The 13,126-nt window shown below is 44.4% G+C and overlaps 1 protein-coding gene across 2 annotated transcripts; it reads right to left on the reverse strand.

Moving 5' to 3' along the window:
• Positions 1-5,863: 5,863 nt before the first annotated feature.
• CENPA (centromere protein A) lies at positions 5,864-12,192 on the reverse strand. Of its 2 annotated transcripts, none has more exons than XM_087437032.1 (5): positions 11,876-12,192; positions 8,485-8,597; positions 7,902-7,979; positions 7,402-7,579; positions 5,864-7,051 (listed from the first exon to the last, which is right to left on the reverse strand). In XM_087437032.1, exons 1-4 carry the CDS (start codon positions 11,958-11,960, stop codon positions 7,445-7,447), a joined length of 411 nt encoding a protein of 136 aa, XP_087293158.1. In that variant the 5' UTR covers positions 11,961-12,192; the 3' UTR covers positions 5,864-7,051; positions 7,402-7,444. The 2 variants fall into 2 exon arrangements, with proteins under 2 accessions (XP_087293158.1, XP_087293156.1); XM_087437030.1 differs by having other exon boundaries at positions 7,427-7,579; positions 11,876-12,140.
• Positions 12,193-13,126: the final 934 nt, after the last annotated feature.

Below are 13,126 nucleotides of genomic sequence, written 5' to 3' on the forward strand. Positions count from 1 at the left end.
AATAGTATTTCTCTCTTTCTTCCACACTATGATCTGGGACCCTCTGCATATGGTTTTCTGTAATGGATGACTTGCTTGACCATAGAAGCAAGAAGTAACTATTGTTGTCTACATCCATCTCTCCAGTATCCTCTTGGTTACTTTGGGTTCTCTACATTCTAATTTAGAAACAAGTCTGCTTAGTTCAAACCTCTTGGACTTTGGAGAAGTTTCCAGAGGCTGACAGATGCCCAGATAGGTGGTACCTCAAAATCTCTAACGTCTATAGTATAATATGGGTTCTAGCCACAACTCATTCATTCACTCGCTCACTCAATCATTTGGTTATTCAATAAGTAGTTATCCTAGGCTGAGAACTGGGCTAGGAATTGGGAACGTGGAAACAAGGATGACAGGCTCTGTTCTCCAGGAGCTCAGAGTACAACAGCGTTGCTCACTAGCCAGCTCTATGCCTGAAGGACAGCCCTTTCTTCTCTCTGGGGCTGTTTCTTCATTTTTAATAGAGAGGCTGTGCAGGATGGCCTCTACGTCCAATGATTAAGATTCTACAATTCTGCGTTTACTGAATTTAGACTCTTCAGGGCACAGTTGTTACCGAGCTCTTTTGATGAATAGAGTGGCAAATGTGGTCCCTTTGTCATGTAACTGTGACTGTCTCCCTTAGGACCACGAAAATCGAGTGGTGCTCAGAAGTCATCCTTGAGCCATTACTCCTTAGCTGCAGACAGCTGACAATTGGTGTTTGCCGGGTAGAGCCACAGGCACACTCCATCTGTCAGCAGCAGGCAGGTTCCCTTCCCAGGTCTCCTCAGGCACATGGCGCCCTCTGCTGGGTGGAGGCACAGGATTCACGTTTACCATACAAACTGGCTTACGGATGATATTAAAATTTTTTTTTATTCTGGTAAAATACACATAACATAAAATTTACTATCTTAACCATTTTTAAGTATACAATTCAGTGGCATTAACTGCGTTCATATTGTTGTGAAACCATCACCACAATCCATCTCCAGAACTCTTTTCATCTTGCAAAATTGAAATTCTGTATCCATTAAACACTAACTCCTTTTCCCTTTCCCCCCCAGGCCCTGGTAACCACCATTCTACTTTTGTTTCTTTCTTTCTTTCTTTTTTTGATGAGGAAGATTGGCCCTGAGCTAACATCTATTGCCAATCTTCCTCTATTTTGTATGTGGGATGCTGCTGCAGCATGGCTTGATGAGTGATGTAGAGGTCCGCACTGGGGATCCAAACCGGCGAACCCTGGGCTGCTGAAGCAGAACATGCGTATTAAAGCACTAGGTCACCAGGCCGGCCCCTCTACTTTTGTTTCTATGATTTTGACTACTCTAGATACCTCATATTAGTGTAATCATATAGTATGTATCTCATTGTGACTGGCTTATTTTATTTAGCATAGTATCCTCAAGGTTCATCCATGTTGCAGCATATATCAGAATCTCCTTCTTCCCTTTTAAGATTTTATTTATTTATTTATTTATTTATTTAATTTTATTTTTTTTTAATTTTTTCCCTCCAAAGCCCCAGTAGATAGTTGTATGTCATAGCTGCACATCCTTCTAGTTGCTGTATGTGGGACTCGGCCTCAGGATGGGTGGAGAAGTGGTGCCTCGATGCGCACCCGGGATCCGAACCCGGGCCACCAGCATTGCAGCGCGCGCACTTAACCACCAAGCCACAGGGCCGGCCCTCCTTCTTCCCTTTTAAGGCTGAATACTATTCCATTCTATGTATATACTAGATTTTGCTTATCTATTCATCTGTCAATGGATACAAGTTGCTTTCACATTTTAGCTACTGTGAATAATGCTGCAATGAACATGGCTGTACAAATATCTCTTTGAGAACTTGCTTTCAATTCTCTTGGGTATGTACCCAGAAGTGGAATTGCTGGACCATATGGGAAGTCCACTTTTAATTTTTTTAGGAACCGCCATACTGTTTTCCATAGCAGCTGCACCATTTTACGTTCCCACCAGCAGTGCACAGGGGTTCCAATTTCTGTACATCTTGCCAATACTTGTTATTTTCTGTTTTTTTGATATTAGCCATCCTAATGGATGTGAGGGGGTATCCCTAATGATTAGTGATGTTGGGCATCTTTTCATGGGCTTATTGGCCATTTGTATAGCTTCTTTAGAGAACTATCTATTTAAGTCCTTTGCCTATTTTTGAATCAAGTTGTTTTAGTTCTCTATATATTCTGATATTAATCTCTTATCAGATATATGATTTGCAAATATTTTCTCTCATTCTGTGTGTTGCCTTTTCGCTGTTGATAGTGTTTTTTTCTGTGTGTGTGTGAGGAAGATCAGCCCTGAGCTAACATCCATGCCAGTCCTCCTCTTTTTGCTCAGGAAGATTGGCCCTGAGCTCACATCTGTGCCTATCTTCCTCCACTTTATATGGGATGCTACCACAGCATGGCCCGACAAGCGGTGCATCAGTGCGCGCCCAGGATCCGAACCCGGGCCACCAGCAGTGGAGTGCGCGCACTTAACTGCTACGCCACGGGGCTGGCCCCGTTGAGTGTTTTAATGCACAAAAGTTCTTAATTTTCACGAAGTCCAATTTGGCTATTTCTTTCTTTTATTGACTGTGCCTTTGGTCCAATCTCCAAGAAATCATTGCCAAATCCAATGTTATGAACTTTTGCCCTGTATTTTCTTCTAAGAGTTTTGTAATTGTCACTCTTACATTTAGGTCTTCGGTCCATTTTGAGTTGATTTTTCTATATAGTGTTAGGCAAGGGTCCAGCTTCATTCTTTTGTATGTGGATATCCAGTTTTTCCCACCAACATTTGTTGAAGACTCTTACCCCCAGTGAAAAGTCTCGATACCTTGTCAAAAATCATCTGACCAGGGTTTATTTCTGGGCATTCTATTCTATTCTATTCCATTGGTCTGTCTGTCTTTACGCCAGTGGTCATTCAGACTTCTCTCTTATTGAAGACAACTAAAAAAGATGGACAAATACATATATTTTTTTTCTTAAAAGCATTAAACAGCTAACAAGATAACTGTCAATAATTGATCCAAGATCAAAGAGAGGACGGAGATCTACAGATGAGCTTAACAGCAGATTAGGCCTAACACTTTCTCCTGGGGATGTTTGCTAGTACTAAAAAGGGAGCTGGGGAATGAGCTATGCTTTCGGCAGCCTTGTGGGGTTAGGGAGACAAAGGTTGAAGTACAGGCCCTCCAAGGTAAGCATGAAAGATGACCTTGGAGGGCTGGTGGTACTTTAGGAATAAGGTGAACGAGAAGCAACTCAGACCTGACAGACTGCACCTGGGCTTTGAAGCATCTGGGTGCTTCAGAAAATCCTAAACTCTGAAATTGAATTAAGGTGGTTTTGAATGTTTAGTGCCTCTAGGCACCTGGTAGGAAAAAAACAATCCTCCCGAGAGGAAGATATCCTTCTAGGTCTCAAATTATTTTCTCATATAGATGTGTCAGGCATACTAGCAAATGTAACCAAGCACCAAAGAGGAAAAACATCCTGAGTGAGAATCAACAGAAACTACAAATAGAAACAGATTCCACAGAGACTCTAAACAGAAGAGTTTCCAGACACAGTCTGTAAAGAAATTATGCTTACTATGTTAAAGACAGAAAAGCCAAGCTTGACATTTTCAGCAGGGAACTGGCAACTATAAAATAAAAAAATGACATGACAATTTTGAAAAGAAGCAAATAGAAATTCTAGAACTAAAAAAATACAATAACTGAAATTAAGAAAATGGTTAGGTTTAAAAGTAGATCAGACATAGCTGAAAGAAAATCAATTACAAGGCAGGGCAGAAGAAACAATTAGGTATACAGCACTGATAAACAAAAAGATGGAAAATAGAAGAGGCAAAGACACATCAAGGATACAGTGAGAAGGACCAGCAAACAAATAATTGGCGTCCCAGAAACAGAGGAGAAAGAATGGGAACAGGCAATATATGAAGAGATAATGTTGAGAATTTTTCAAAACTGATGAAAAGATATCAATCCAGATCTAAGAAGCCCAATGAATGCCAACCAAGACAAATAAAAAGAAATCCACACTTAGACATATCATAATGACATTGCAGAACACCAAAAGCAAAGAAAAATCGTTTAAGGTGAGATAGCCAGAGAAATAACATGAGCCTCAAAGGAGCAACCGACTGACAGCTGACTTCTCAACAGCAAAAACAGTACCCAGAGAATAGTGAATCAGCTTTCTCATGTGAAGAAAGAAAATAACTACCAATTGACAATTCCATACACAGTAAGAAACTCAACGTGAATTCACAGCATGGGGAGAACAGGATAGGAGAAAACAGTAACAAAATTCTGAAATTTAGAAAGCAGATGGACAGGTAGAAACTGACTTTAGATCCGAGAGAGTGGAATCCTAAGCTAGCTAGTGGGGAAAGTTCAGAACCATCACAATCTACACAGCAAAATCTTGACAAAATCTCTCACTCTTAAAGATAAGGAGTGTTAAACATTAAAGGAAAACCTCGTAAGTGAAAGAAAGACCAGAACAAAGAGGAAAAACAAAAACAAACTAGAGAAAACAGGACAATGCAGCAAAAAGAAAACAAAAACCAGCAACAAAAAAAAATTGTAATAAATATCCTTAAAATGGTGTCACACCCCTGAAACAAGATTGGGATGTGTGCAGATTATGTGTCTATTGGTTCTCTAAGCTCCATTCTCACCCTTTCAAATTCTCCTCCAAAACATAAGTGTTTAGAAGGTGACCAATTATGTTCCCAGACTCCCTTGCAGCTGCTTCTGGTTAGTTTCTGCCAATGGAAAATGCTGGTGGGGCCTGGAAGAGGGGAGGAGAAAGGAGACATTTTTCTTTCATGCTTTGGTAGAGACTTTGGCAGCAGCAGGAGACGATAGGAGCTTCCTCAGCATCAGTGGGGGTTTCAGCAGCATTGGTTGGAGTGGGGACTCCTGAGTCCCTGCTCAGGAGCAGTGGTGTGCTTCTACCGCAGTGGTGGAGTGGGGGCAGGGCCACACTCCCAGCAGAGCAGTGGTGAGCGTGGGCTTCGGGCATCACAGCTCCTCTTCGCTTCTGTTCTTCCAGGCCTCCCGAAATTATTTAACCAGTCGCTTCCATTAAATTCCTCATTGCTTGAAATATCTAGATTGTTGTTGTTTTTTTTTTTTTGTGAGGAAGACCAACCCTGAGCCCTGATCTGTTGCCAATCCTCCTCTTTTTGCCGAGGAAGATTGGCCCTGGGCTAACACCCTTGCCCATGTTCCTCTACTTTATACGGGACGCCACTACAGCATGGCTTGACAAGTGGTGCGTCGGTGCGTGCAGGGATCCGAACCTGAGAACCCTCGGGCTGCTGAAGCGGAGCATGTGCACTTAACTGCTACGCCACAGGGCCAGCCCCTGGTTTCTGTTTTTTTGAGTAAACAGTAACTGATTGGGCTGCTATAAAAAAAAAAAAATTCAAAAAAATAAGAGTTCCTAGATACTAAAAATGTGAAAGCAGAGATAAAAAATTTAATGGAAAGGTTAGAAGATTATGTTGATGAAATCACCCAGAAAGCAGAGAAAAACAAAAACAAAACTCCAACAATGTAAATGACCAAGTTTACAGTAAATTGCAACCATATCATATAACGTTATCATGATGTAAATCACTTATTCTCATGTTACTGTCTAAATACCATGTGGTGCTGAGAGCACACATCCTGCCTGGTATTTGAATGTGACATGTGTAAATGTGTTGTAATGGTGTCCTGGTTACAATTTTGAGAGCAGAGAAGTGTCAATTTAAAGAAAACTAGAGGAAGACTATAATCTTCTAATTAATAACACTCTAACAAGAACTTTAAATATATTCACAGGTAGATAAACTTTATTTGAATGTTGCATAAATATGAGTTGATGTCAAACAGGAAGAGGTTTTTCCAAAGGGATAAAATTTATTAAACAATAGAACTTGGTCCTTTCCTTTAGCTTGTCTCTGAATTCAGTTGACTGACACATCATTATTTGTAGTCCGCCCTCACATTTTTACCACACACAAAATCTAAAAATCTCCAGGTGGCACTTCCCATTTCTCTGGGAATCTCTTAAATTGTTTCAGTTACAACAGAAGGGCAAGGTTCTTATCTGCTCATCCATCGGAGGCAAAAACACATCCCCCAATTCTCTTGTTTAAATTGTGGCTGATTGCAAACAGTGTGCAAATGAAGGACTTAATGTTATAATATAGTCTGTATGCTGTACCAGTAACTTCGCTTTAAATTTTTTTCATTAAAGACTTATTTTTATTATCTTTCCACAGAGAACTTATAAAAATACCTGTAAAAACATTGAAGAGGCACCTTAAAATCCTGGAATGAAAAGTTCTAAAGTACAAATTATGATACATCTTCTATGATTTAAAATAAGAATAAATTCTACAAGCTAGAATTTCTGAATGATTTTGACAGGAATTTACTAGAAGAAACCAGAACATCGAACCTTAAAGATTTTTTATTTTAACCCCAACTGAGTTTTTTAAAAGCTATGATTTGTTGACAGGCACAGTCCACACAGGAACTTGCTGCTGCCACTAGTAATACGAAGGACAGAGATTTATATGCTAGACCTGCCAGGCTGTTCCATGCAACTGAAAAGAGAAGTGGGCTTCTCTTATTTTTTAAATAAAAGTAAATATACATATGGTAAAAAATTTAAATGGTACAGAAAGATCTAAAATAATAAATATCCTCTTTTTTCCATAACCCAGAAAATCTAATGTCTTCAAAATCATATGAATAACTAAACAGTCATGTGAATAATTTGCAAATTGAAGTCAACATTGGAGTCTATTTGAAAAGAATTCTCAGGCCTTTGGAAGTGTGTTGATTTTCTCATATATTACCCCTGTTGCAGAGGAAAGCCACGCAGTCTTCTCCTTAAAAAAAACAATTACAAAAGCAACATGCCCACTCTACTCAGAGACAGCAAGTCCAGGCAGCATCTCATAGTCCATGGATCTGGTCCTGGCTCCAGACAGAGTCCCGGCTGTCATCCCTGAAATTTAGGAATTACATTTACTAACCAGGTATTTTCAAAAGTAAGACAACTTTCTCTTAATCAAAATGAGATCATCTGGTCCTTGTAAAATGGAGAGGCTTAACTCCGTCAGAGATTTGGGTCATCTGGTCATTACTTAATAGAAAAATATCTTTATCCAACATTGTACGAAAGGGCAGGAGCCACAGAGTCCCAAGCATTCAAGTTCAAACCAGGTCAAAACTGTTCTAGAGGACAAAGGGAAGCCAAGACAGCAAGGGACTAAGGACGGAGAAGGGAAATTCCTTCAGAGAAGCTCCCACTCCAGTGATGAGAAGCTGGACATTTTTTCCCCAAAGTGCACTCACTCCCTGGCGAGCAGGAAAGGCTTACAGGCACTGGGGCAGGAGCTCAGCCGAGCCCTTCCTCAATGCCTCGGATCCTCCTGGCCAGCTGCACATCCTTCGGGAAGAGAGTAACTCGGCCGGCATGTAAGGAGAGCAGATAGGCGTCCTCAAAGAGATGAACTAGAAATGCTTCTGCTGCCTGGGGGCAGAAAGAGAAGGAGAAAGACTAACACAGACAAGGGGGCATGGGCTGCATTCTTCTTGGAGACCTGCTAAACTTAGTCTCTGAGGGCTCAAAGGACTGTCGGAAAAGACTGTTCACAGAATGAGAATGAACTTAGCCTGGGAATTTTGCTACCACCAAACAAGAATCCAGCCTCCAAACCTAGAGTGTTCCTTGTTGCTCATTTCAAGGAGGCAAGATTCAGTGTGTGACATGCCACCGTCAGCCCTGGGGAATTCCAGAACGCCTTTCTCCCATACTCACCCCTCACCCAACTGTACCTTGGCTGCCTTCTTACCTCTTGTAGGGCCAACAGGGCCTGGGCTTGCCAACTGAAGTCCACACCACGAGTGAATGTAACACATATTTCTCTTGCCTGTGAAGGAGTGAGGTTGGGGAGCAAGCAAGAAGGGGAGTGGCCAGGAGTAGAGAATAAAAGAAGAGAGACTCAAGGGAAGAGAGACTCTCTCCATGAATCTTCATTTCCGTTATACCTTCCTGGGCCTTTATCTTAGGACCTAACTAGTAGCTGGTGTCGTCTCCTGGGAGCTTCGGAATTGGCATGTCTCTTCTCAGTGGTGGGAAGAGGAGGAGGCCATCTCCCAGGGTAGGACAAGGGATGAAAGGGTGGATGGATGAGAGAGTTCCTATTTACATAATCAAAGAGCACAGTTTCAAAGGTGGTAGGGGTTAGAAATTAATTCCATAAAGAATTGGAAGGTGCCTTTGGTGGGCTCATGTTTTCAGAAGATGAAGAGTCCCCCACCAGGTTAGAGAAGAGGTCCCTTGGCCATGTGGGCAAGAGACAATAGGGTCCCCAATACCTGGGTTCAAAGAAAGGAGTTGCCATGGGGGTTGGTGGGAAGCTCCCCGGAGCTCACCAGGCGGGCGAAGGGGCTCTTCCTTAACAATAGGTGTGTGCTCTTCTGAAGCTTTCGGATCTCACTCAGAACCTTCGCGTACCTCCGGCGACCACGTGGACGGGAGGAAGTGCCTGAGTGAAAGAGTTGGGTCATGAAGGTAAAGTGTGGTGGAAAATAGGTGGTGCCTCGCAGTCTGGCTGTCACACTATCAAATCGTTAGACCGTAATATGCTCCACAAAAGCAGGGATTTTTGTCAATTTTATTCACTGCGGTTATCTTCAGCAACTGGAAAACAGCAGAGAGGTGCTAAGTAAATACTGGTTAAATGAATGAATGAATGATCCTCAACAATGACGCTTTGAGGGGATTATCTTAAATGCCAACTCTTCTATGCAACCTTTCCTGACTCCCAATCGCTTCCAAACTGATGGGTCACCTCCCTTCTCTGGGCCCCACAGTACTTTCTGCATCTCTTTGTTCTTTCCCACCTAGATTGGAAACTCAGTTATTTTGTTTTTAGGTCTTTTTTTAAGAGCTGGAAGGAATCTGAGAATTACGTAGTACAATTCGCTTGTGTCAGTTATCCTGGGGCCCAGCGAGGTGAAGACAGTGGGCCAGAGTTCATTGGCGGCCAAGGTGGGGCCTCAGAAGTGGCATAACTCAGTGCCAGTGTCGGGTCGCTGGGCCATGCAGTCAGAGCCTTTGGCTCAAAGCCTAGTTTCAACAACAACAACAAAGAAAAAATTCTTCTAACTCTGGTGTTGAAGAGGAAACTTAATTGAAATTAGACTATTTAGAAATAAATAAAAATAAAAAATCTACATCTCAAAACTTATGAGATATAGCCAGACAGTACTAGGGGAAAATATATAGCCTCAAAATCTATCTATTAGAACACAAGAACATTAAAAGATAGCTGAGCTAAGTGTTCGACTCAAGTGTTAGGAAGAGAATTATTAAAATAAACCAAAAGAAGGAAGAGCAAAGAAAATATTAAAGGTAACAGAATTAATGAAAAAGAAAGTAAAACAAAAAACAGTATAGTTGCTCCCTAAATTGAACCAAGGACCAATAAAAATGAATGAACCTCCAGTAAGTTGAACAAAGAATAAAAAGGAAAAAACAGAAAAATTAACGTTTTGAAGGATAAAAGTAGCTTCAGCAATGTTATTCGAGGTCCACCAAGAAAACAGAATCCACACCAGGTAGTTCAACAGAAGGGATTTAACACAGTGAACTAATGACCAAGCGTTGGAAGAGCTGTGAGAACAAATGGGGACGGTGGGGCACTCCGGAGCCGCCTGGGCCATGCAGCTGCCAGTGGAGACGATCCTTGGGTGGGGAATGTGGCCAAAGACACAGGGCAGTGTCCAGGAGACTGGTGACATTCAGGAGAATGAGGGAGGCCTTATGCCCAGGAGATAAGCCACAGGTACCTGCGTCCCTCCTCGCCACCAGTCAGCAACGCGGTCACTGGAAGCAGCCTTTAATCAACAGGCAGAGCAGTCCCAGACAAGATGAACACAACTGCAGATCACCACAAAACCTAAGAAGGCCAACATCGTGAAAGGAAGGAACCAAACTCAACAAACGAAATAACCTTTACCAGAGGAATCCGAGTTGATAGAGAAAAGAGAGCAAGACCTGGAGAGAAATATACATAATAACCTCAGAAGAGTCGTAAAGGAAGACAGGAAATCTATGACCCAAGAACAAGCGGTTATGAAAAGTAACCAATTAGAGAGATCATGGGAAAGAACTGGGATTCAACATTCCACAGTTGCGTCCTGGAATGCCCACACAAGGAGTTGGGGTTTAATCCTAAAGTTATGGGAAGCCATGGAGTCTGAAGCAGGACGGAGAGGCGATCCACTTACATTTTAAAGATCACTCCAGCTGCTGTGTAAGGACAGAACTGGAGAGGGATGCGGGTGGAAGGAAGTGGAGGAGTGGCTGGGCTAGGATGCTGCTGGCTTGGACTCGGCTGATGGGAGCAGAGATGGCAACAAGAGGGGAGATTAAGGATGCAATGTGGAGGCAGAATTGCCCGATCCAGGGTCGAAGGATATTTCTACATCGGAAAGCAACAGCAAACATCATACTTAACAACATTCCTGTTAAAATTACAAGACAAAGACGGCCAAAACACTGCTCCTATTTCAACACTAGTCTTAGGGCCTCCACAGTACCATACAATAAGAAATAAAACGTACAAATAGGAAAAAGAAGATTCGAAAGTCATTATTTGCAGACCATATAGTAGCCTATTTAAACATTTCAACTGGAGCAACTGAAAAACTATTAGGATTCACAAGAGAATTCAGCAGGTTGGCTGGATGCAAAGGTTATTTGTTTAGAAAAGAAAAAAAAATCCCGTTCACAGCAGCAACATCTATAAATAATCTATACTTTTTTCACCCTGCTCTTAGCCATGCAGCAGAAGACAAGTAAAGCGGTTGCTGCCACAGAGCCCAGTTCTTGCCAGTGGGTCTCCCACCCACCAGACCACAGTAGAGAAACTGAGGACCACAAACCAGTCTTCTTTCCGGCACATAACCTCGGGAAGGGAACAAGGTGAGAGCACCGCTTGAGTTAGAGCATGTTGGTTAAGGCCCAACACAGCCACTCACTGAAGAGAAAAAACAAAAAAACCTGGAAGGGTACCTTCGTCCTTCTTTTTTTTTTTTTGCTGAGAAAGATTCGCCCTGAGCTGACATCCACGCCAATGTTTTTCATTTTGTATGTGGGCCACTGCCACAGCATGGCCACTGATGAGCGGTGTAGGTCTGCACCCCTGGACCAGAACCTGGGGCTGTCGAAGCAGAGTGCACTGAACTTAAACCCCAGGCCATGGAGGCTGGCCCTGGAAGGGCACTTTCTAAAAGCAGAATTGTTGTTTGAAATCGTCACAAAAAGCAGCCAATAATTTTGCAATTTAAAAAAGCACAAACACTGATTTTGAAAGCCCGGTATCTGCCGGAACAGGCGGTGTGACCTTGTTCAAGTCACCTGGCCTGTCTGCGCCTCGGTTTTCTCATCTGTAAAATGGGCACAATGTAACATTGAGATAATTCTCGTAAAGAGTTTAACACAATGTCTAGTTAGCGGTAAGCACTCCATAAATGCTAGTAGCATCGGGAAGAATTAGCACCAGCAGCCAGGCTGTCTGGGCCCGTCCTTCTCCTGCGCGGCACTGCCTTCCCCAGTCCCCGGGGCCGCGCCGAGCAGATGGGGGACGGCAGAACCGCGCTGGCCAGTGCAGAGGATGCTAGCGGACCCGGAGCCGGGGCATTCCGGCACAACCCCAGGCTCGGCACGCGACCTCGGTGTTCTCGTCTGCGAAACGGGCACGCGAGCCGGCCGTGCCCACCTCACAGCACGTGCCGGGAAGGGGCCGCGGCCGGTTACCTAAGGAGGCGGCCCGCCGGGGGCTGCCGGGGGCCGGGCTGGCGGCGCGCCTCCTCGGGACTTCGGGCTTGCGGCGCGGGCCCATGGCGGGCGCGGATGGTTGCGGCCCCGCGGCTCCTTCTCGGCCTTCGGAGTCTGGAGACCAAGGCTGGCGTCCGCGGGCGGCCTGGCAGCGCCCCGACCCGTGGCCCGGCGGTTGGGTGCTCCGCAGCCGCCACGCCGCCTCACGTTCAAAAGGCCCGCATCGCCGATTCCCTGCCGGCGTTTTTTAAAACCCGAATCCAGCGACTCTCAGTGGCTGCCTCTGGAACGCCCCGGCGCAGAGCGACTGCGGGAGGACCAATGAGAACACAGCCCGGGAGCCTGACGGCGGCGGTGATAGGAGGAGAGAGCGGGAACATGGCGGGGCCACGGCAGGACTCAGCCTATGGGAACTTGGAGAAGTAAAGGGAGGCGGGACCTTCTCCCGCCCTCCGCTTGCCTGTCGGGGTGCTCGTCTTTGAGGGGTTTGACCCGAGTCCTCGGGTGCCCTCTGGTAGGCAAGGGAAGGCTCGATTTTGAAGATGTAGATGGTGAGTTTGTAGAACGCGTTTCTCTAGACAAATCACTTTGCTCAAACATTTTATGTTTTGCCCTACCAACCAACCCAAGTCTTTACCTTGGATTGGGGATCAGAACCGGAGAATAATACCCTGTATCTTGATCTCGGTGGCTCTTTCCTCTCCTGACTTTATAACTAAAAGTAAACGAACACCACATCGCACTGACGACTTTGGATGTTTCTGTGATGCCCACGCTGACATCCCCCTTGGTTGTTCCATGGTCCTGGTGGGAATTCCAGTCCAGCTCGGGAAGGGAGCGACTCTCAACAGGCATGCTGAAGTGAACTATGTCTACCGTCCCGGAAAGCAGAATCTTCTTGAGTTCGCTGGCTGGAGCGGTACCTGGGGATACTCCGTGGGTCTACTGGCGATGGGGGCGAGAAGACCCACTCTGGTGGCGGCTTACACAATAGAAGACCCAACAGCCAGGGGCTCTGCAATGTGAGCCTCCTCCCTGAATGGCTCTTATATTCATCCTCACCCCCATTTCTCTAGTCCAGACCCTAATCAAGGGTGGTTTTACTGGTCTGTCTTCAGTACCTCTTAACGCCAATCAAACCTGTCTCCATATAACCACCAGGTCATCTTTCTAAACAGCAATTTGGATCATGTCGCCTCCCCTGCCTAAAACTCTCCATGGCACTCCACC

Source organism: Ceratotherium simum, chromosome 11, assembly GCF_057802395.1.
Source record: "Ceratotherium simum simum isolate JZ-2026a chromosome 11, ASM5780239v1, whole genome shotgun sequence".
Taxonomy (NCBI): domain Eukaryota; kingdom Metazoa; phylum Chordata; class Mammalia; order Perissodactyla; family Rhinocerotidae; genus Ceratotherium; species Ceratotherium simum.

Excerpts from the sequence above, each read along its gene's own strand:
- CENPA (XM_087437032.1), bottom strand. The coding sequence starts at position 11,960 with ATGGGCCCGCGCCGCAAGCCCGAAGTCCCGAGGAGGCGCGCCGCCAGC. Across the intron at positions 7,980-8,484 it reads AGAGCCCCTTCGCCCGCCTG|GCAAGAGAAATATGTGTTAC; the intron begins GTGAGCTCCGGG and ends ACTCCTTCACAG. Across the intron at positions 7,580-7,901 it reads CCCTGTTGGCCCTACAAGAG|GCAGCAGAAGCATTTCTAGT; the intron begins GTAAGAAGGCAG and ends TTCTGCCCCCAG.